Source organism: Tigriopus californicus, chromosome 9 (genome assembly GCF_007210705.1).
Source record: "Tigriopus californicus strain San Diego chromosome 9, Tcal_SD_v2.1, whole genome shotgun sequence".
In the NCBI taxonomy this organism is placed as follows: Eukaryota; Metazoa; Arthropoda; class Copepoda; order Harpacticoida; family Harpacticidae; genus Tigriopus; species Tigriopus californicus.
Window position 1 is genome coordinate 9,029,192 of NC_081448.1, and position 22,987 is coordinate 9,052,178.

Consider the following 22,987-nt stretch of genomic DNA (forward strand, 5'->3'; position numbering starts at 1 on the left):
TTAATGCATATGGATTAGGGTCACCGTTGGGAAGAGCCTTTGAAGGACTCTCCATGTCGTCACACTGACTGCCTGCCTGATGGATGTGGGTCGAGTTACTATCGGCGTGACCGATAAACGGTCCGGTGAACAAGATCTCAAAGTAGATGAACTAAACTTGACACAGGCTTATGATAATATCCATTTACTATATACTTTCTGCGTGACGAATTGTACATATTCAATACAATGGAAATTGAGTGGTTGATAGTTCAAGGTTCTTGAAGATACTCCGGATTTCAGATGATGCGGTATGAACGTGAGAACGAGGATCCCCGAACAAGAGATGAGGGGTGGATGACACCTTGGTCGAAATTTCGAGCAATGGGCCACATGTCAAATAGTAATTAATTAACAATCGATGGTTTCCGATTTCGAAATTCACAGCAAGCATGGGATGTGGGGTCGTGATGTTCCTCCTCTGGGGATGAGAAATACAAATATCACAAACGACGCGCCGACATCCATCCATGCATCCACCCATCCAAACACTCGATGTTCGTCGGTTTTCGAACGTACTCCGTATTTCCTGTGGTGATGGGGATCACGTGAACGACGAGGTGCCGAGAAACGAATTGGGCTTTAGCTTCTTAGGCGAGGTTCCGGACGAATCTTTGTCAATGGGTCTCTTTAGAGAGGATGTACTGTTGCCTCCAGCTAGAAGGGCTTTAAAGCGTTCACCCGGAATGAAGGAACTGATGGAGGACGATGTCAACCCCAATGGGGTGGAATTCATGGAACTGGTACCACCATTCTGGGACAGGTCCTTCAGGCCTGAGCTGCCACTGTTATTTCCACTGGTTGTGGTCCCGCCCACTGCGCCACTAACACTCCCTCCCGCGTCCCGAATGAGATTCATTTTCTCGAGTATCTTATTTGTATTGGCACGATAGTCCAGATTCTTCTTGAAGAACTCTCCTCCCCAATTGGTGAACACTTTACTTTTTGAGGGCTTTTCCGTATCGTCGGGTTCGGTCGAGGCTTGGGAATCGCCGTCACTGTTTATACCGCCTTTACTCTTGGCAAACCCACCATGGTCCACGGGCAAGTGACCTCCATAAAGACCAAACGACAACTTGTTGGTGTTTTCTCCTTTGGAGAGCAACGATGCACCGCCCAATTTGAACAGAGATGAGCCGCCGCCGCCGCCGCCACTACTCGAGGAAGTCTTTTGAAGAAGGCTGCGGCCAGCCGTCTCTAAGAGTCGACCAGGAGATTTGCGAATGGGTTTGTCCAAAGACACATCTTTGGTTGATTTCGTCCCAACTTTGAGCAAAGCATTGGCGAAATTGTTCCCTTTCTCTTTTTTCTTTTGGGCCAATGGTTTGAGATCTTCTTCGAGGCCTTCCTCGGCTTTTTCGAACTCTTCGTCGCTTTCGACCTTTTTTAGATCTTTCCGATCAGGGATGTACTCGTCGATCTCGTCTTCATCCGAGCTCAAATCGGAAGGCGGATCTGCCATCGAGTGTTTGATGATATCTCTTTTTGAACTCTGTAACATAAAAAACGTAAGTGTGCATTAACCATTGGCACGATATCGGAAAGAAAATGGCTACCCGACGCGGAAATTTACCTCTCGCATGGCCAACTTCCTCTGCTCATCCACATCATCTTTGAACGTAGTGGTGACTTCGCGTTCCGCCGCTCGTTGGGCCCGCATTTCTTTCATAACTTCACGTTGTCGGAGGCGTTCCTCTCGAGCTCGCTCTCTTTCTTCCTCGAGGCGCTTTTCGTTTTCAATTCTCAACTTTTCATCGTATTCCTCTTCAAGCTGACGCTCTTCCTCCAGCTAAGGTGTGGTGAAGAATACATTGGCAACTGGTAAGATGCACATCTAATTGCTAATAAAACCATGATTTACCTTTAAAGCAATCGCACGATCGCGATCTTCTTGCTCTCTGCGTTTCCTCTCGATACGATTGGAAGCCCTCTTGGGTTGCATCATCATCAGCTTTCTTCGTTCTTCTTTCTCTTTTTCAGCAAACATAGTGACAATCTCGGGGAGGAAGCTCTCCGCCAAGGTTTCATGCAGTTCCTTGTCGGCTTTTTTCTTCGACTGTTTGTACTTGGCAGTGAGATCCTCCCAATCTTGAAGGGTAAGGCAAGCCACGGACCAATCAAAGGAGGGTTCGGATATGGCATCTTCTTCATCAGAGGATAGAGAGTCGCGGTGGTTCCTCTTCTTTTTCTTCTTCTTATCTTTCTTATCTTTTTTCCTCTTCTTCCGATCTTTGTCCTTTTTGCGTTTAGATTTGTCTTCTCTTTCAACAGGTACTTCTTTGTAAAGCCTTCAACAAGACAAAACACAAAGGTTTAGCTTTGGCCACATCCATATTCTAAAGCTAAAGAAATGAGCACTTACCTGGTACCATAAAAATACCAGTAGGTAACACCTTCCGAGTCCTGGCCCAAGGGCTCCACCCGAAGACTAGCGGCATCTAAGTTCTTCACCTTCTCAAAGACATCCTCGGCTTCCAACCGGAATTCGCAAAGCTGATGGAGAATGTTTACGCGGTTCCGCAACGACAAATCGGCGTAATCTACATTGTCCTCCAACAATTGACGGCATTTGAAGGTGAACGCCAGATTGTCCTCCTCGGCTTCTTCACTTTTTGACAGGAAGAGTCTTCGCAAGTAGGTATTGAGATTCTAGAAGGGAATCAGATTTGAAGGCTAAATGAACCAGTCGATTCCATGATCAAAGACTGGTAAATGGAGACCTACGTCTTCATTGATGTTGGTGGTAAAAGTGCGGGAGCAGCCCTTCAATAGCTTGATGACCAAACTGATCACCAACTGATGCGTGTCATCTTCGGTACCCATGAGTAGAAATGATTCCTCCAACTCTTGAATGTCAAACTCCAACAGGTCGAAAGCTTGCCTACAAATTCAAGAACGGGCCATAAGAATATTAATACGGATCAAGCGGGGACTAATCTTAACATAAAGCAAAACAAGTTTTCTCCGTGAGGTCGCACCTGAATAAGGAGCAGAAATGAGCGATACTCGGGACTTCACTCCAAGATTGAAGATCTTCGGAATTGGTCTTGTCACCCTCGACCAAGGCGACGACACCGTTCCGATCCTCGTCGTCGTCCTCCTCACCCAAAACTGATCCATCATCGGAATCATGAGCCGACGAAGAGGACTGTCGTCCGGGTGTGGTCAGGGGCCAAGGAGGCGTGTTTTCATCGTTCTTCTTGGCCCGCCCACTCTTGCTCTTGGCTTTCTTGTCTTCCGACTTTCGTCGATGATGATGATGATGATGTTTCTTGCCGCTCTTATCCTTACTTTTGGTTTTGCCCCCAGTGGGCGTGTCTGTTTTCTTGGCCGGACTCTTATCCACTTTTTTATTGGTCGTTTTGGGCGAGATGGTCACTTTGGCGACGCCTTTCTTGACCCCACTCCCACCGCCGCCACTACTACTTTTCTTCTTTTTCACGGCTTTAGCGGCTGACTTGGTGCGTTTGGCGGTTTGGCCGTCCTTTAACGGCTTGTCATCGGGCTGCGTCTCCCGACTCTTCTTTTTGTTGTTGGTCGACGAGCGCTTAGAGGTTGATTTACTTCTCGACCTCGACACCGACGAGGACGCCGACGAGGTCATAGCGAGCTCCGATCGTCGCCCTCGAGCAGACTCAACGGGGAGGGCGAACGGATGACAGGATTTGATCACTATCGTCCGTGAGAGAGTGGTTTAAGTGGTGATTCTATGGTTGGGTGTTCGTTCACTCGGGGATATTCGGCCTCGATCCTAGGCCCATGATGATGATGATGCGTTCTCTTTTTTTCAGCGGATTTCTTGAACTCTTTCACTCTCTTTCTATCTGGCCTCAGTTCGTGGACTCTCAACCAAGATCCTTTACTGACTGAGTACGTAAGTGAGTGACTGACTAACTAACTGACTGATGGAGTTGACGGGTTGCTGGCTGACTCTGCCTGAGTCTGAAAGGAGGAAGAGAGCGGGCGAGCGGCTCAGGCTTAGCCGCTCCTCGGGCTAATCGAGACTCACTCGGTGGTGATAGTCTAGTAGCCCTGGTGGCGAGCCTCTGGCCTCCTGCGCAAGTGCCACCGTGAAAAACTAACCTGAGTAGCGTAGAAGAGATGAGACAGGCAAAAAATGCCCCTTACAATGCTAAAGTGTCACTTTCATTAAGAATGATTGAGTGTTTCAGACGTATTTTCAACGTTCAATTTTAGATGGCAACGGTGTATTGGCTTTTAATGGGGGGCAACGATCAATTCCCTTGGTCAATTAATGGTGGCCCTGTTCTTCGAGCTGAGCGCTCGCTTTAGCTGAATTCGCAGGCGAGGCGTGAGGGAACTGGGAAGTCGTCGAGCGGAATCGACTGGAGAGCTGGCAGGCTGACCAATCGCTTCGTTGTATGGTTCTTAAAAAACGAGCAGATTGAAACATTTAAAAGTACTTACACCTCATTCAGAATGCTAGCCACTCAAAAACACCATGCTTGGCTCTACCTTCCCTCAATTCCCACTGAATTTCATTGTTGAAGCACGATCATCAGAATGAAATATACATATTTCGAAATCACTGAACACCCTGTCAAGGCATTCTCAGAGAACAATAACGGCTCTCAGCCACAAGGGCCAAGTCAGCCAGGAGGCCAAAAACAGGCTGGATTCTCCACTCTTTCTCTTTTAAGATTAATTTTAGTTTTTCTCATTTGAGTGTGCCCTTTGAAGAACATTACGTTCCAGGCTGTTGTGAGAAAGGCAACTAAAGACTACGAATGAGCAATATGTATTTCGTCCGTATCTTTCATTACTAGCTACAGAGACGTGTAAGGAAGTCAAAAGTAGAAATACCGAATGGATTTGGTCATCCCTTGAATGTAGGGTTGATCAGTGAAGACAGCCAAAATATTCGTATAAAAGATCCGTTTTAGGCCATATCATATGCATAGGAAGAGTGAAAATATGCACTTAACCCAAAAGATGCATTTCAGTATCCAATTAAACCAAAACTACGGGATTGAAAAAAAGACGATAGCACCTTGTTGATTTCATCAAAATATGTTTTGACCTCGGCAATAAGCTGATGAAAGAGAGGGTATTTGGTACCAGATCATTTCGACCAACCTAGGCTGGGAGTGCACGACTGATTTTAAAGACATCTCACATTCACATTGCAACCAATTGATTAAAACCAATTTTGCTTACGCCAAAAGCACAAAATGTGCACGAAAATAGGCTTGAAAACACGAGATGTGCACGAAAATAGGCTCAAAAGCACGGAATATGCATGAAAATACGAAATGTACACAAACATTTGAATGAAAACACGATTTATTGCTATTTATTTGAAAAAACCTGATTTATGACATAAAATTGAAATCTCATATTTTGGCCGTCTCTATTGATCAGAAGTTATCGCCCAAAACCAAAGATGCTTAATATAGAAAGATCAGCAAAGGTCAGCTGATTCTCCTCCTCTCTGATTAGGCGATTTTCTCTTTGGTCCATTACTCTTAGTGGTCAAGGGTTTTCAAGGGCTACCGTTACGTGTAGCTCTCCCACACACAAAAAGCAACGTCCCTTGTTGCATTGAGGTAAAATTGAGAACCCTGCTAAGAGATTCCAGCGTAAAAACTGTTCTGATTTTGACATTTGACTCTTCGAATCTCCAACACGCAAACAACTCAAAATAATAATCACGCTGAAGTACCTTAGCAGGGTTCCCAATTTTACAAAAAAAAAATCCTGAAGTTTTTTTGAGTCATTAACCATTTCGAAAAATTGTGAAGAATTTCATGTCTTTTGCATTAATAAGCGCTTACCATACGTCAACTCAAACTTGAATCTTGTCAACTCAATGACTAATGGTGCTTTTTGTTTAGAAGACAGCAGCCCTCAAAAACCCTCAACCAATAAGGGCCCTCATTTGCAACGTCACACAGCCCAAACAAAACGGGAAGACGAACGGTAGATTGCTAAATAAACTGCTCTTGCCTTGCCTTGAACGCAATTTCTTTGCCGGACATTATGTGACCCCTTTGAAAAATTTGAATAAGGGACCCAAGAGAAATATTGCCTAATCAGAGAGAAGGAGAATCAGCTGACCTTTGCTGCTCTTTATTAGGCGTCTTTACCAAAAACTAGTCCTATTTAAATCCTCCTACAGGATCAATACCTACATACTTCTTACAAATATTTGATGGGTCGTTTTCAGATTTATGCTATAGCCAACAGATTTATTTTTATATATTTTGAAAGCCTAGTATGCCTAAAACATGAAAGTAAAGAGCATGAATTCCCAAATTGGCCATTACATGGACTTTTATGTTTCCTAAATGCGTTTTCTTAGGTTCAAAGTTTTACCACTACAATTGTTGGAAAGAAATGTCAAAAATAAAATATCTAGAACATACAATGAACAAAACGGGTAGTCACTAGTGATATATTGTCAGGGCATTAGTTGTTACTCAATAAAAGGAATGAATTTCAGTTACAATCACTGATCAAAAACAGTAATTTGTTACACAACCATTTCTTGAAAAAAATGTAATGGTGCAACCTGTTACTACTCCTAATAATAAGATGACCCATATTTTATGGTTGAATAATAAAGCTCTCTAAAATCACTTGGTTATTGAAAATTCAATGGGTGGATGATGCAAGTTGACTGTGATGTTTGTCTTTGTTTTCCCTCATTAAAATACCCAAAATCAGGGTGCCGGACCACATTTTTTTTGAATTTCCTTCACTTGACATGCTCCATTGACTTGTACCTTGTCAAGCTTAAGAATTTCGCAATGCATTAAAATTTGTCTCACGGAACCTTGTTCTGACGACTTATTTCTCGCACTTGTTTTGTGTTTTGGGTCGTACATGGGTTGTACAGTACCCTTCACAACTTTCAGAGGTTTCGTGAGGGGTTAGTCATCATTCTGTAAAATTCTTGAGTTTAACAAGTCAATACAACATAGTTGGGCTCATCAATCTTCAAATGAGGATATCATCAGATTCATGACGTTGTCAATGAGAGTTTCTTGTTCCATTTTTGGAACTAGGCCTAGATTGGTTAAGATTTATAATAGGGCATTTTAAGTGAAGGAATTTCAAGGAAAAATGTGGTCCGGGACCCTGAGTTTGAGCTTTTTGGATAGGGAGAACTAAGACAAACATCTCAATTAACTCGCACCATCCACTCATTGAATTTTCAGATCCCAGAGTGAGGTGCATTTCACAACCCAACAAAATGGTTTGGTGTAATTTGGTGAACGCATTATCAAATTGGCTCAATATCACAATTCTATTTGCCTACACAAGCAAGTACAAGTAAAATGAAGTAAGTGTCAACATTCAATGCATGCACAGTCTGGTTTGGCTGGGCATGTTGTCTTTGATTTGTCCAGGGCATGAAGGATGAATTTGTGAGATTTTGTGATTTCCATTCTTTTCTTACCACTGGCAGTAAAAAACGAAATGGGCCGCTTGACCGTGTTACGGCCACAGATCATATAACGACTAGATGTCGCATTGGCCCGACCTCAGTGCAGAGGAAAATGGATTTTGTGTCAACAACTCTGTACATCAAAAAAGAGGAGGGTGACTGCCTGATCAGTACCAACGACCTACAATCGCTGGGCCTTCAACGAACGCTATCAGTGACAAACTCACTCTGAATCCGGCCACGCTGGTGGATAAAAAAGCATGAGTCACTTTACACCAAAATTTATGTACCAGCTGATGAAGACAAGTGTTCGCATTTTTCCTTGCGCTATGCGAGGTCTAGTCATTATATGGTCTGTGGTTACGGCTGCTTGGACAAGTTTGGGCCAAAACGAGTTTATTACATTTACTAACAATAGCATGGTCTCTGGCATGGTTATTATGATATAGATTCAATACAGAGACACCAAAGGCATACATTCCATTCAAAATATACTTCCTTGCTCACTTGGCAAATTTCTGTGTTTCACGTACCATCATCTCATTACCATACCTCTCAGCTCAACAGAACTTTTTGCTGGGCTGAGCAGAGCTTTGCCAACTCAGACAGAACAAGAGGGGGAGAATCATTTCTTTTGATTTAGTGACTTGATACTTCAAGTGCACAAATTGGACTTGCGAGTAAGGAAGGAATAATATTTTGAATAAGATGTATGCCTCGGTGTCTCTGTATTAATTTCAAATCATGATAACCGTGATAGAGACCATGGTATTGCTAATAAATGTAATTAACTTGATTCGGCCCAAACTTGTCCGAGCAGCCGCAACCAGGCCAAAAGGCCAATGTCGCTCTTTTTACTGCAAATCTCCGTCAATTCTTCAAACTTCAGCTTTTCATATCTTTATTTTGGCAACAGCCTTTGGTTTCAAAATTTGAAACCAATTCTAGCGCCAAGAAAGTTCTGATGTCAAGCAAAACAATCTGGACGAAATATGGATTACGTTCTGCACGTCAGAGGGCGCTTTTTGATTCAGCCTCGAGCAAAAAAAGGGCTGATTGGGCCGATTCCTCTTTATTGAATTATAATACATTTGTGTTGTTTTTTGGCTGATGCTATCAAAATCTTATTTATAATTAGTGACCCGGGTCACATAATGTCCGGGAAAAAGAGCTTGCGTTCAAGGCAAGGCAAGAGCAGTTTATTCAACAATCTACCGTGCTTCTTCTCGTTTTCTCTGGCCCGTGCGACGTTACAAATAAGGGCCCTTAATGGAGTCCATGCCTTGGCCAAGTTGAACTCCTGTTGCCCTGTTTCATTAAGTCCTAAAAAATGGGTTTTCCTCGCGGCTTATGTTGTCCCCCACAGGCCAGCCAACTACAGCCAACTAACCGCTTAAGGTTGCGTGGGTCCTGACCATTCTCAGTGGTTCAGCCTAGTGGGGTACTTCCCTACTTGGTTGAAGCCCCTGGCTAGGCCATCTGCCCGTTTAGCCGATTGTATTGGCCATGTCCTTGACCCAAAACCATAACAACTGTCCTGCAGGTCAAATCGCCCCCTGAAGGAGGGACCCGTACTGTTTGTTCATCCTGGGTGGCCAGAACCGCCTATTTGTGTGCCTGTGACTCGGTCAACGTCTTTACCATGGACGAATCCTCGGGGGCGAGTATGGTGGTGGGCGTAACCCGCCCAGCCATGGGAGGCGTGACTGGGGTAGGCCTGGGCGGTGCTCCCCGATCCGGATGTGGCAGTGACTTATCATGGTTGTTGGACCTCTTGCGCTCGGTTCAGTTGGAACAGTTCTTTGTACGAATCCGGGACCACCTTCAAGTCTCGAGATTGGAACACTTTGAATTCGTGCAAGCTGAGGACTTGGAGAAGGTGAGGTTGATGAAGTGACAAAATCCCCAAGACAAGAGAGGCCAGGGTTCCCCCAACATCTTGGTTAACCTTACTTAACCTTAAAAACCTGATATGGACTTCGTATCCTGCCAACGATTTGTCAACCATTCAAAAATTAATGTTGCCCACTAATCGGCGGGGCATAACCTTGTCAACAACTATACCTTTGCCATGTGGCTCAGACAAGATCGATCAAAATTAATAGAACTTGTCCCGTCTCAAGGGTCTCGTTTCGTGCGACTTTCAACTGGATAGATCCAGCGCATTAGTCGTTACTACTTCCTGGAAAATATTTAAAGTTAACTCCACTTTTATACAAGCGGACCAAAGCTCCTCATTCAATCCAAATTTTTCGGGCTTAACTCTCAAGTCACTGACATGAAGGAAAACCGTACGTTTAAGGCCATCAGGAATGAATGACTAGAAATAGGCGTTTATTTCACGACAAATAGTCAGCCCTATCAACGACGTGGCGAGTTGGCATTTTTACCATGGTTTGCTTGATTGATTCGAATGAACTATGCTTTGGATTCAGATCGGAATGGCCCGCCCGGCGGCTCGAAGATTAATGGATCTGATCAAGCGCCGAAGACGAAAGATGATGGTGGGTCGCTTTCTCCCGGGACCATTACAGCAACGCTTTGGCACCTTGAAACGCAGTCCGAAAGCGGCTTTTCCCGACCCATTGGAGGCTCAGCCCGGCTCAGCTGTGTCCTTGACGTGCCTCATTCAAGATAAAGATATAACCTTGCAAGGTGGGTAGCCGAACAAGATCCAAAAAATCTCAAACCGCGTAATGCCTTTGTTTTCGAATTTTTGCAGGAAAACTCGGAGACGGATCATTCGGCGTGGTTCGTCGGGGCGAATGGGCCACGCCTTCGGGTCGCATCCTGCCCATCGCCGCCAAAGTATTAAAGCAAGATACATTGTCACAACCGGGTGTGTTTGCTGATTTCGTGAAGGAAGTCCAATCCATGCACTGTCTGGATCACGAAAATCTAATACGTCTTTACGGCATCGTGTTAACCCAACCCATGATGATGATCGTGGAACTGGCCCCGTTAGGATCCCTGATTGACTTTTTACACAAGCAATGCGGGCACGTGCCTCTTACCACAATCTGGGACTTTGCCATTCAAATTGCTCGTGGCATGGCTTATCTCGAGTCTAAGCGATTCATTCATCGAGATTTGGCCTGTCGTAATGTCCTCTTGGCTTCGATCGATCGATTGAAGATTGGCGACTTTGGTCTGATGCGAGCCTTACCCCAAGAAGACGACTGTTATGTTATGACGGAGCGGAAGAAGGTCCCGTTTCCTTGGTGTGCCCCGGAGAGCTTGAAATCACGTCAATTCTCGCATGCTTCTGACACTTGGATGTTTGGCGTGACACTCTGGGAAATGTTCTCATTTGGCGAAGAGCCTTGGATAGGTTTGAATGGATCGCAAATATTGCGGAAAATTGACCGTGAAGGTGAGCGTCTCCACCAGCCCGATGGTTGTCCCAACGACATTTACGAAATCCTCGTACAATGCTGGGCGAAATCCCCCACCGATCGACCTACATTTGAAGCGTTGAAAGATTTTCTGACCGAAACAGCGCCTTCGGTAATGAAGGCAACTCACGATTTTGAGGAAGATGGGCGCTTACAAGTCGCCGTGGGTGATACCATAGTTATTATTGAAGGGCGTCCTGACCATGCGCTTTGGCGTGGACAAAATCAACGCACTTTCGATATTGGTAATTTCCCCCGGGCTATTGTTCAGAATGTGGCTGGTAAAAAAGCAAAGCATATTAGTAAGCCTTTGAAGAGCTCGTTTGTCCACGCTGCCCATGGTTCGAGAAGCAATGGTCGATCCTGGGGTAATCCACATAATATTGATCACTCGTTGGCTCCCCGTCAGCCCGAAGAAATGCTCACCAGTCCAACCTCGCCCAATCATCGACTCACTACCCGACAAATGAGACTTCGAGCTCCGACCCATCCCGCGATTGATGAGCCGAAATCCAACACCCTTCGACCGGCTCCCAAAGTGCCCATGCCCACAAGTGAGCCCTCACCCGTGCCTTCTCAAACCAACCATGTGAAAGAAGAATCTCTCATCGACCTTAGCACAGATGAAAGAAGCTATATGAGGTCTTCTCAGCCTGAACCTGAGGCGTTCAAAACTCAATCTAGAGTTCTCACCGAAAGATCTTATGTGAACAATACTCTGAGCCAACCAGAATGGAATGGAAACGTATGTCAGAACCGCGATAATGCCTTTAATAGCAATCATTATCATTCTCGGGAATTGTCAGAACTATCCTTATTGGATCATCCGAATAGTAATTCGTCAGGAGACGCCATCAACTCGAGCAATGAGACTCGAACCTATGCTAATTGTCCCTCTAACTCAGCTCCTCGTTATACTGAATTTAGGACCTCTTGGCCCTCCAACACTCGATCTGTGCCTCGGAGTGACCACTTGGAAGTTCATTCCAATCCAAGGAATGACGATTCGTTTAGTTCTTTACCTCCTGGAGAGACTTACCATATGCCACCTGTTGAGAGTGAGGAAGACCAGGAGGAAGCCGATCCTTTTGATACATCTGGTGTTAATTTGCAGAAAGTGTCGGAAAATTCGTTCCAAAGTGCTCGTTCCAGTACACCCAAGAGAGAAAATATTCCAGCCCATCATGTTCAAGTGTCGTCCATGATTTCTCGTCTAATGGCGTCGGAGGAACACTCGCAGCACCTTCGAACCAATTCGACCCTATCTGCAGATGATATGGCACCGTTGACATCACCATTCTCACCACCGGCATTTAATCCGTCTGATATTATCTTGGGCAGTAATGAGGCCATTGCTGGCTTGGAATCTCCTGCTCATTTTACACAAAGAAACACCAAATCATCAGATCAAAGGAACGAGATAAATGCATTCAATTGGCTTGAAAACACTCTCAACGATTTCAAGTTGAGTGGCAAGGCAGAGAGCAAAGACGTGTTCCAATTTCCTCAAGTTTCCAGCAATAATTTAATGAGTGCCTCGGGCTTTTCGGTCTCAACGAGCAGGCCAACGGAGCAAGAACAGACATCCCAAACTCATTTGAATTCATCTTTTAACCAATTGCTTCCCCCAGAGGCTTCCCATGACCAGCCCCCAAAAGTGTATGACTCCATTCCTTTACCAGAGCAGGCGTCAAATTTCCCAGAGAACAAAACTAAATGGGCTAACACGCTTCCTAGGCCCCGAAACAGTGCCAGTCCAGTACGATTTGATCGAGTCCCAATCCAACCATCCATCCCACCGTTAGAGCCATTACAACCGCAGAAAATGCCGTTGAGGCAACTGACGAAAGAAACTTCACCACAACCATGGTTACACGGATACGACTCGAATCGGACGGCTGTACTTAACAAGGAGTTCTTAGCCGAGTTGGAGAAAGACTTGGGAAAGACTGATCAAACCAGTAATCTACTTAAACCCTCACTGGTGGCTCTTCCCCCTCCCCCATCAACCCCATCGGTAGGAACACATTCTAATCAAGTTCGAGCCAGGCCTATCCCAAGACAGATCTCGGCGTCCATGACTTCGCTCAATGGCAATCTCCTAGCTTCCTCTCCCTCGCCTAATCCTTCCAATTCATGGAAAGCATCTGGGGCAAGTGCCAATCCAACCGTGGCGGTCAGCACCAACCTCAGAGTGGCTTTGCCGGATGAACCCATTTATGGCGGCCCTCAAACGGCTCACGTGAAACCCTTCGTCAGCCCCGTGGGGATGCATAACCAAATGGCAAATTACGGAGGTGCTCCGGGTATGGGTGACATGGCTTCGGCTGCTGCCCGCGAAACCTGGAGACACATCACAACCACTCATGCGGCACGTGCCCAACAATCGTACCAACCCTTGCAAGAGGAAATGGCAACACCTGAAATGGAAATTTCGCCATTTCCAAGGAGCCACTCCCACACTGTTATTCCACCCTCAAGCACATCTCGTCCCGTGAACCATACGGAGATCAACAAGATTGCCCAGGTCAGTTCGGTGATGCTCTATTACACTTCTTGTTTTAATAAGGACTCCTTTTTCAGGTAGGAAAGATGGTTCCTGGTGTTAGTGCGAGTCAATGTCGCTCGGCTCTGGAGTCAGTGAATTGGGACACGGGCATTGCCATCAAGAACCTGAAGATTGACAAACTGTATCGAATTGGAGTGGCGGACAAATCCAAATGCGAGAAAATGTTGACTTCGGTGAATTGGGATTTAGAGAGAGCTGCTGCACTCCTTCTTGAAGATTAGCATGCTTGGGACACCCCACCGAAACATTACTTGATAATCCTTGGCGTGGAATATGCAGACAAAGGCTACCGCATGGATAATCCGTACAAAACTAATCCAGAGGTTTGTTTTCAATGTAGCACTGGTAGGATTCGGGCAGAACATTGCATTTTCACTTTAAATCGTACCAAATGTTTAAGATGCCCCCAATTCAGATATTGTACATGATCTAATGCATCGATGCCAATACAGTCACAATAGTCGAAAATCCCAACCAATCGGGTTTATTTTTGTTAAGACCGAGGAATGCTTCAATAACAGCTAGCAACAACTCACTATGTACTCTTCCTTGGAATTTGAGTTGTGACTTACTCAAAGCAAAAGTCACGATTCAACCTTAACAGGCTTAAAAACAGACTTTACTGAGATTCGATCAAAGCAAGTATCTGGTCAAAGTCAAAATCTTTAACTCACATAACTGTCACCTTGCTAAGACAAATTTTTACGATCGATTAATAACACTTTCCGAGAGAGATGGAAAGAGCGTGTCTTGATCTATAGAGCTATGAGAGTACCTGGAGTAGAATCTAAACTTTCTACTTATTCATTCAATTCAATGCCTAATGTCTAGTGCGTTACTCGAGATAAAACTAAGAGGTGATGGGGCAAAAACCCTCTTCACACTTATTATATATACACCCACCCACCCCTCCACACACGCACTTGAAGACGGATAAAAAGACGGCTTCTTCCCATTTCGTCTCTTGTCAGTACTTCATTTGTTGGTTGTTTGATGGTTTTGAATGGTATCAATCATGGTATTGAAAGGGTGGGTACAATATAAGTTGCTGTATGATTTTTGATTTAGCGCAATTATCTATTTTTCGCCTTTGATCCGACACTAATCACATTCGTCAATTCATTGTGGGAGGCACTCAAGGGACTTCTGCAATATCAAGCTGACTCAATACTTCTTAAACATGGGCTTGAGTAGTGGATGGTAACGTGGAATATTGGCCGAACTGAACGTCTCCAGGTTCAACGCCTCTACCAAATAAGAATCGCGCATCTTTTTGTTAGCCCGAATGAGCGGTCGCTCGAAAGATGGCGCAGGTCGGTCCTGAGGCACAAATTCGGGCGAATACACCCCACCATGGTCAAAGATATTACGAACATAACCTGGGGGCTCATAGAGCACTTTCTCGGGCCGATTGTACCGCGATCCGTGGTGGGACAAGTGGGCTTTCCAGCCGGGAAACCGGTGCAACGTGGAGCCGAACCGCTCAATATTGGCCGCATTTTTCAACTTGGTGTACAAATGCTTGGTCAATGACGTACGGTTGTACTTTTCGTAGATGTCTTCGGGCAGAAATCGCTTAGCCTTCACCTCAGGCGATATCATACGATTCAGCAGTGAGATGTGATATTTGGCGCAAAACACGTGTTGTTCTCGGTTCCAAATGGATCGGGCGGATCGTTTGTATCGCAACTGGTTGCGACCCGCTCGTGGACGGATGTACACGCCCCAATCGAGACGTTTAAACCGCTTCTCGGCCTCTACCATGGACTTGCGTTCGCCATCTTGACGATCAAAGAGCGTCAAACACTCCGACGGTTTATGGTAGGTCACTTTTTTACAGGCCGACTGGCTAGTTGCGAACCCACGTAATAAGAGGGCCGATTTGAAGGCGGGCAGTAGTCCTCCACCCTGACCCCAGGCTAGATTGAGCACAGACATGATGAGGCCGGTGATGGGCACGATCAATTCCCCAGGGTTCAATTTCCACAGTAGACCGGGAACAACCTGGGATCACTGGATGCTTTCTGACACGGAATGATCCAGAGGCTCGGATTTCACTATGGTATTGCTTCAGGTCGTCGAAAGATATCGAGTCAATTTGAGCCCTGGCCAAACATTAGCGCAGACCCATGATCATTGATCAATCATTTTTGCCTGTCTCACTCACGATCTCTCAAGAATGAGGGTTACTCACCTACTCTTGTGTTGTCCTACTTCAATGTGCCTGCCTGCCTGTTTCCCTGCCCGTCTGGTCATATGGCCGTGATGTAAACAAGAATGAATCGAAGGTGACCAATGGCCAATGACGGAAGTTCTTGGCTCGTTCGTTTGTTGTTAAAAATTCGTTTCTTGAAAAGAGATTTTGATTAAAAGCGTCAAATATCTCAACAAGAGCTTGGAATGGAACTCAACAATTAAATGGTTTGAATCTGTTGGAAAGCCATCATTCAAAGGATGAACAGATTTTTAAATCAAAAATAATAACATTTGTGTCAATGTCAGTGTAATTCATCTTATTGGTTTGGATCTTAACGTTGGTCCAGGCTAAAATTTTGTTCAGCAATTCATGACATTTTTCCATAAGTTTATGTCAAGCTTTGGTTAAAAAGTAGGTCATATTTCAAGTTGCCCAAGGTAACCTGATGGCCTGTTGGATGGGGTATTCATCCTCTGGTCAGTCAATGATAGAAGGCAAATTCAGGTTGGAAAAATACCTGCAACAGCTGTATTCAAATAATGATTTTCCCTTTTCCGTCAAAATATCACGTTGTTTTGAGCTTGAAGTTTCTTGACAGTCTGTTTCATTTTACCAAGGGTAGTGTTCCAAGCAAGCTCATTTGCCATAATTATGTTTCAGACATGGATAGTTCATATCGTTCAAACCACCCATGAAGGGAGGTATGGATGGCTAGGTAACCTGGAGCTCCCTTTTTTGTTAACTTTCCCAAACAGAAACCAGGGAGCTGAATTTGTCTTCACGCCTGTTCAAGTCCATTTGTAGATCAAACATTATATTAAATTTAGGAGCTATAAACAGACGAATTATATATATATATTTTTTTTATATTCCCGAGGATTACACTTTATGTAGGAGTAAATAAAATCCATGAAAACCCAAACCCAGTCAAAAGACAAAATTGCACAAAATATTCTGGATCAGTGGTGCCAGGTCGCGACAGGCTAAAAACGCCAGATGACCCCCCAAAAACGCATATTCAAGACATTTACCGCCAAACACATTTAAAAAACCGTCAGATACTCTCTCTCTTAGTATTCTAGGGGAATTCAATGTACAATCAGATGCTTTTCTACATGAGTTGAATTTACTGGCCTTCCATTGACTATTTGTGTCATACACAAAGCTTGCTTTCACCATGGACTGTTCACAATTCAACTACTTTGATACATTGCATTTTATAAAGCAAAAGTATGGTTCATAGTTTTTATTGGATGTAGAGGTGTACTGTTTGAACATTTTTGACACGTAAAAATGTGAGTGACGTGGCATCTGCTGAAAATTATAGTCCACCTCCAAACATGTTAGAATCTATGACAGAAAAAGTTTTTCTTCTCCGAAAGCTTTCATAGTGTCCCAGCATGTTTAGGTATGGTTTGGTGTTTCAAAAGAGGGGGAACAGGATGGGGCTATTTTTGTGATGCTGAAACAAGTGAAAATTGTGTTTATTTGGACATACCTTGATTTCAGTGTAAATATTCATTGCCGTTATGTCCAAAATTGTGCCACATCTGATGCATTTATTGAGAAAGCAGCCTTGAGAACAGTGATTGCCTCTGAAGTTGAAAACACCAATTTGAAAACTTTGAAATCATCTGTTGAAACAGTACTGTTTGGACTCTATCTCCACTAAACGCATAGCTATGTTATTTCTAGAGAATAGAATTGATTATCATACAAGTGATGCATGATTCACAATTCAAACTCGACAACTTTTGCCGAAAAGTGTGCTGTACTTTAATCAAGTGCTCTGAAGTATGAAACTGAAAGTGCAATGATATAAAATTGCCAAGGCACAGCTTGCATTCTTGCAAAGCATCCTCAAAGCTTAGGAAAAACTTGCCAATTTCACGCAAGTTCCCAAAAAGAAAGAACAAGTTAAACAGAGAAGAACCGAAAAAAAGACTAAAAGTCTTCAAAACAGTCAAAAAAGTGGTAAAAGGCCAGAAAAGGGGGGAATTGGAAATTTTTTTCCCGGTTAAACTTTTCTTTCAAGGTGTTGAGTGTTATTATCGCACCCTTAGCTATGGCCGTACTCCATGCCTTAGCGAGCTTAATCGAGGTGGATGTCAGGCCATTTGTAATCCCGATCCTCCAATGCAATAGGGCTAGCTGATCAACATGCCTTTTTTTACGATCTGTCTCTTATCTCGCCTAGGCCATGACTTTGGTCTTTCGACTCGCGAGTCGGTTGAATCACTAGATCTAAAGGTCTGCCCATTTAGTCTTAGGGTCTGGTCCCCTCCCCCCCAAAAATGCTAATTCTGATGTGTTAATATTGTTTCGGTTTGATGAATATACGTGCATTGCGGGTTTCTCTTTCATCTAGTTAAAGTCTATATTGCTTAATGAAGGCTCCGTTTTGAGGTCTACTTACAGGGATCGAACCCCAATTGAATTGAATTCTTCAATTCACCAGCTGATCATGCCACCAATTACCCATCTTTAGTACCTTACTTTGATACTATTTGCCCGGGCAAAAGAACATGACAACCGAGGGCCATAGAGAAAGACTTGATTTTGGCCAGAGTCTATATTTGGGGCTCGAGCCCAGCGAATCGTTGCCCAGACCGTATGGCCATCCCTAGCTCTTGTCCGTCCCCGTAACGGGGCCTAGTTGGCACGTGAGATGAGCCAGCTGAGCCTAGAAGCTAGAGAGCTTGTCACCCGCGCACCCACGCACCCACCAACCGATGGAGGCATCAACGCAAAGACCTGACTAGCCAGTTGCCACCCTTCCTCGAGAAATTGGATGGATGGATCTGTGAATGGACCGACCGACCGATCGAACGCCGAACTCACTCACAACACCGCATCGACGTCAGGACGTCAGAGGACAACACAACTAAGTTCAACGCCAACCTCAGGGGCTTGACGGACCTGAGGCACGGACCTCACACAGCGCGCTTGATCACTCAGCAGCTATTGACTAGTGGAGCCCGCCAAGTCCGAGGTCGTCGTGATCCAGGGGCGGGTGTATGTTAGGGGTGGCCCAGGGCTTAGGCCTCGCCGTGGTCGTCATTTCCATGGACCATGAATTCTGTGGCCGGCGATCAGCACTCTGAGACGAGCTCGGTTCACAACACGGCATCGTCTTCTTCGGTGTCCATCTCGTCCTCGTCCACCTCGGACGCCACCACCCACTCGACCACGGCCCGGGGCGACGTGCCACCCACCAGTGGTCAGCGGCGCCTGCCCGACACGCCCGAGAGTCTAGACCAGGCCAGCTCGGTGGCAGGCATTACCACGAATCCGTTGTTCAAGAGTTTGACCTCGGACGAAGACGACGACGACGACGACGACGGTGAAGATTGCTACGTAAACGGACCCCGCGACGCTTTGCAAGAGGGCCTCTTGGGCCTGATTCGGCCCACTGTCGAAACTTTAGATCGGAGTGTGCGACAAACCCGGGTTTCACAGACGCAGTTGAAGACCGAGATTGAAGCCTTAAATCGGGATTTGTTGGCCATTCGTCAGGCCTCTGGATCCGAAGACCCATTTCCCCAGCTGGACGTGGCAGTGGAGAAGCTCACCCAGGCCAAGCGACGCGTGGTGGTGGTGGCCAACTTGTTGCAGGGGGCGCAGGTAGGGATGATGGTTGGCCAACGGGCCTTTCATCTCAGTCATCTTGACTGCTATTTACTTTCCTCTTCAGGACCGCCTAAATCGAGTCCATCAGAGCTGTTTGAAAGAGACGACTCGTAGCCGCGGCCAACTGGAGACGGCGACTAGAAACCAATAGTCCCTTTGACCCCTTGAGCCACCTTGACGACCGGCATCATGACGTCCCGGGGTCAAAAGAGTCGAACTGGTGGTGCCAACGCCACCATCGAAATTGAAATTGAGCGAGCTCGGGAAGAGTCCAACTGGAGCCATGTGGTGGTCATGGCTGAGCAGCTTCGTCAGCGACCCGACCGCCAATTGGAGACGTTGGGAAATTTTCTCGTGGGTGAGGCTAAATTGGAAAACTTCCTCGAGGAATACCCGCCCAAGGACAAAAATGTGGCCAAGGCCAGAGAAGGGTTGATCGAAGCCAAAGATTTTCTTACCAAGACCATCGGTGATGACGCCAAACGGCTCGGTAAGGAGTCTAACTTCAATGTTCTATGAATGTTTGACGACCTTGCCTAAAAAGTCGAATCTCATTTCCATTGCAGGGGTCCACCTTGACTCCTACATCCTCTTGGGCAAGCTCAACTACGCCATGGGCAATCATTCGGACGCTCTCAAGTTCTATGAGCGAGCTCAATTGGACACATTGGAAGAGAAACAGCTACCGGCTCGGTCCCTCAAGATCATGGCCGAGGCATTTGCTATTAAAGCCATGTGTTACGAAAAAACCGGTACTGCGGCTCGCACTAGTAGCAAAGCCAAAACTGCTGAGCGTGAAGCTGCCATTTTGAAAAGTTATGAAATAGCCGGAGATTTGACCTTGTTGTTTCTGCAGGTAAGTCATATACTTTCCCGTCCCCGAACCGAAAATAGTCTTGCACTTCATGAGTCTTTTTCCGATTGCAGACGGCAGACAAAGCTCCTCGGGTAACTCAAAGCACGTGGTCAGTTACATCAGTCTCTTCTTCGCCCGTTCCACCTCCCTCCCATTCAACTCAAAAACTGAGCCCAATTCTGGAAATGGCATTACTCAAGGCTCCGGCTTTGAATCTGAAGGCTGGCAATAAATTGACTGCTGTTCGCTTGTTTCGCACCATGTTGCAAGCAGAAGAGTCCGAATCAACCAAGGTAAGGAATGGGAAATCAATAAGACCAAGGAAGGGACTGCTCACCACCATAGGTTTTGACCATTTGCAGGAAATTAGGCGAAATGTTTGTTGCAAGTTGGCCGAGATTCTCTTGCATCGGATGAGTGATGCGAAATATGTGAAGCCGGGTAATGATTCCTCTCCCAAACGAGCCATGGGAGCCCTCAATTCCAAGCTGGGGCCCGCTTCCACGGAAAGTCCATGGAAGCCTCGGAAACATGCGGGTAATAACCTGTACACGCCCAAGAATAAGCACGAAGAGACGCTCCTGTTGTTGCTCCTGAGTGAAAATATGGCGCGTAAAGATGCCATTCTTAGTCAAGCTCCTGAGTTCTTCGAAATGAGAAGTACCAAATTCCGCGATGCCATCATTGCTTACGATTTGACCGCCATTGCACTGTCCAGAATTCGAAACTTCCACATTCTCACGCGCATGTTGGAGAATTCCATGAAGTTCAGTTTCAATGAGCCACATACATGGACCCAATTTGGACTTTGCTTAGCAACGGAAAATAGGTTTTTCCGGTCGTTGCAAATCTTTCGCGAGCTGGCCCAAAGAAACCGGGCTGAGGCAGGCTCATGTCTAGTGATGGCCAAGTTCTGTTACGAACGTCTTCAGCTATATGAAGAAGGGTTGCTTTGGTCCGAGCGAGCCTCGAAGAAAGATAGTGTGACTTCGGATCAATTTCTGAAGGCCCGTTGCCATGTCTACATGGGGATTGGAAACCTTCTGATGATGAAGACTACGGAGAACCATATGACACGGACGCAATATCTCGACAACGCAGAGATGCATCTCAAATCGGCGGACGAAGCGGACAACCAAGACTTCCTTGTCCAGTTCTATTTGTCATATTTCTACGCTCACGTTCGCGAAGTCAGCAAAGCGTTTGAGCATGTCAAACGCGCATTGTATCTGAATCCTGAGCATCTTCCTTCTCTGCACCTCATGACGTTGTTGCTCACGTCCAAAAAAGAGTATGAAGAGGCCCTGGACATTTCCAACGTTACCCTTGAAGAATATCCCGATAATTTGCCAATCATGTCACTGAAAGTTCGCCTGGAAGAACTTGTTCATGGCGGAGAAGCTGCATTGAAAGTTGCCAAAGGTGAGTAACTCATGCTTTTGTTAAACGCTCGAAGATCACTGGCGAATGATACTTTGTATTTATTTTCAGCAATGCTGGAACAGTGGCAAGTAGCTTGTGAACAGTTCTCAAACGATGAGGGCTCCCAAGAAACTGGTGGCATGCCCAACCATAACCTAAGCATCCTCCCCAACACTGCATTGGCCTTAAGTTCGGTCGCCAACGGATCCTACGACATTAACGGCTACGCCACGATCGGAAGAGGGAGCAACCCCGCCATGTCTACGGGATATGATGCATTTTCTGATAAAGACTCTGTCTCGTTGCATGCTCACTCAATTACTGCCTCGCACGTTGAGAAGACATTGTCCGAAGTGGCCAGTTCGTTATCATCGCCTTTTCCTCGACCTTCACCTCAAGATCCGAGTTACACTCAAATGAGAATCTGGCTCCTCACTGCCGAGCTTCATCTTCGTCAGCATCGATTGTTGGATGCCGAAGCGTGTGTCAATGAGGCTCGCCAATTATCACCCCTGAGTTATCATCTGATGTATGTGAAAGGCTTGGTGTATGAGTTTAGAGAGGAGTTTGAGAATGCTCGCCAGTGTTTTGAAAACAGTTTGGGAATCAATCCCACCCACGTGGCCAGTCTGCATCATTTAGGAAGAGTATACCACATTCTTGGCTTTCATCGATTGGCTGAACAATCACTTAAAGTGGCGGTGCGAATCGATCCTAGTAATGAATACATGTGGGAACTTTTGGGCGATGTACAAGAATTCATCGCTCAGGATACCCTCCATCATGTTCAAAACGCTTTGGGTCCCGAACGAGTGCTGGAGGAAACGGAGAAGACGCCAACGGAAATTACCCAACAAACTCTCCTCGACGAAGCCAGCCGAATATTCGGTAATGCCTCCGAGTGTCACGCTATAGCCCTCTCTCTCCATGGGACCAGTCCGGTTTTACCTTTCACCACTGTGCCTCTTTGCTTTGAGTGAATTCAGTTGAGGAAGGAGATGAGGAGCCGATATGATGATTGATTGAATTGGTTTGATTATTTGTCAGCTTTTATGATATGAATATGGTATGCCTTGGAATGTTTTTCTTAGTTTCTCTACACCTTTGATCATTGTCATCCCAAATATAACATTATGGTTAATTAGAATTACAATTGATCCTCCTCACATCTTATCAGGGCCATACAAATGCTTAAACTTATTCCTGGTAGATACGTAATTTCTCTCCAACATTACTGCTCATAATTTCCCCTAATCCACAATTAGAATTGCACACACCCACCAATGCGAATTGGCGGATAAGTGAGCCAATGAGAATGAAAGAAGTTCATGAAAGAAATTATTTAAAACCTTAACGTTAGTCCAGGCTAAGATTACCGTTCAGCAATTCACGACATGTTTTCATATGGTAATGCCAAGCTTTGGTATAAATATTGGGTCACGTTTCAAGTTGCCTCAAGTAACCTGAT

At 45.4% G+C, this 22,987-nt stretch overlaps 4 protein-coding genes across 4 annotated transcripts; 2 read left to right on the forward strand and 2 right to left on the reverse strand.

Moving 5' to 3' along the window:
* Nucleotides 1-168: 168 nt before the first annotated feature.
* Nucleotides 169-3,952, reverse strand: LOC131887180 (eukaryotic translation initiation factor 5B-like). The gene is made up of 6 exons (XM_059235713.1): nt 3,018-3,952; nt 2,764-2,920; nt 2,402-2,688; nt 1,901-2,327; nt 1,613-1,828; nt 169-1,531 (listed from the first exon to the last, which is right to left on the reverse strand). Exons 1-6 carry the CDS (start codon nt 3,641-3,643, stop codon nt 584-586), a joined length of 2,661 nt encoding a protein of 886 aa, XP_059091696.1. The 5' UTR covers nt 3,644-3,952; the 3' UTR covers nt 169-583.
* Nucleotides 3,953-8,840: 4,888 nt separating this feature from the next.
* LOC131886237 (activated Cdc42 kinase Ack-like) lies at nt 8,841-13,888 on the forward strand. The gene is made up of 4 exons (XM_059234504.1): nt 8,841-9,329; nt 9,886-10,105; nt 10,173-13,372; nt 13,429-13,888. Exons 1-4 carry the CDS (start codon nt 9,093-9,095, stop codon nt 13,633-13,635), a joined length of 3,864 nt encoding a protein of 1,287 aa, XP_059090487.1. The 5' UTR covers nt 8,841-9,092; the 3' UTR covers nt 13,636-13,888.
* Nucleotides 13,889-14,470: 582 nt separating this feature from the next.
* On the reverse strand, nt 14,471-15,640 carry LOC131886241 (uncharacterized). The gene has a single exon (XM_059234511.1). The coding sequence runs from the start codon at nt 15,350-15,352 to the stop codon at nt 14,579-14,581; it is 774 nt and encodes a 257-aa protein (XP_059090494.1). The 5' UTR covers nt 15,353-15,640; the 3' UTR covers nt 14,471-14,578.
* A 3,453-nt stretch (nt 15,641-19,093) lies between these two features.
* Nucleotides 19,094-22,666, forward strand: LOC131886238 (tetratricopeptide repeat protein 7B-like). Its single transcript, XM_059234507.1, has 6 exons — nt 19,094-19,235; nt 19,306-19,731; nt 19,808-20,097; nt 20,169-20,390; nt 20,460-21,519; nt 21,589-22,666. The coding sequence occupies exons 2-6, from the start codon at nt 19,431-19,433 to the stop codon at nt 22,497-22,499; spliced, it is 2,784 nt and encodes a 927-aa protein (XP_059090490.1). The 5' UTR covers nt 19,094-19,235; nt 19,306-19,430; the 3' UTR covers nt 22,500-22,666.
* Nucleotides 22,667-22,987: the final 321 nt, after the last annotated feature.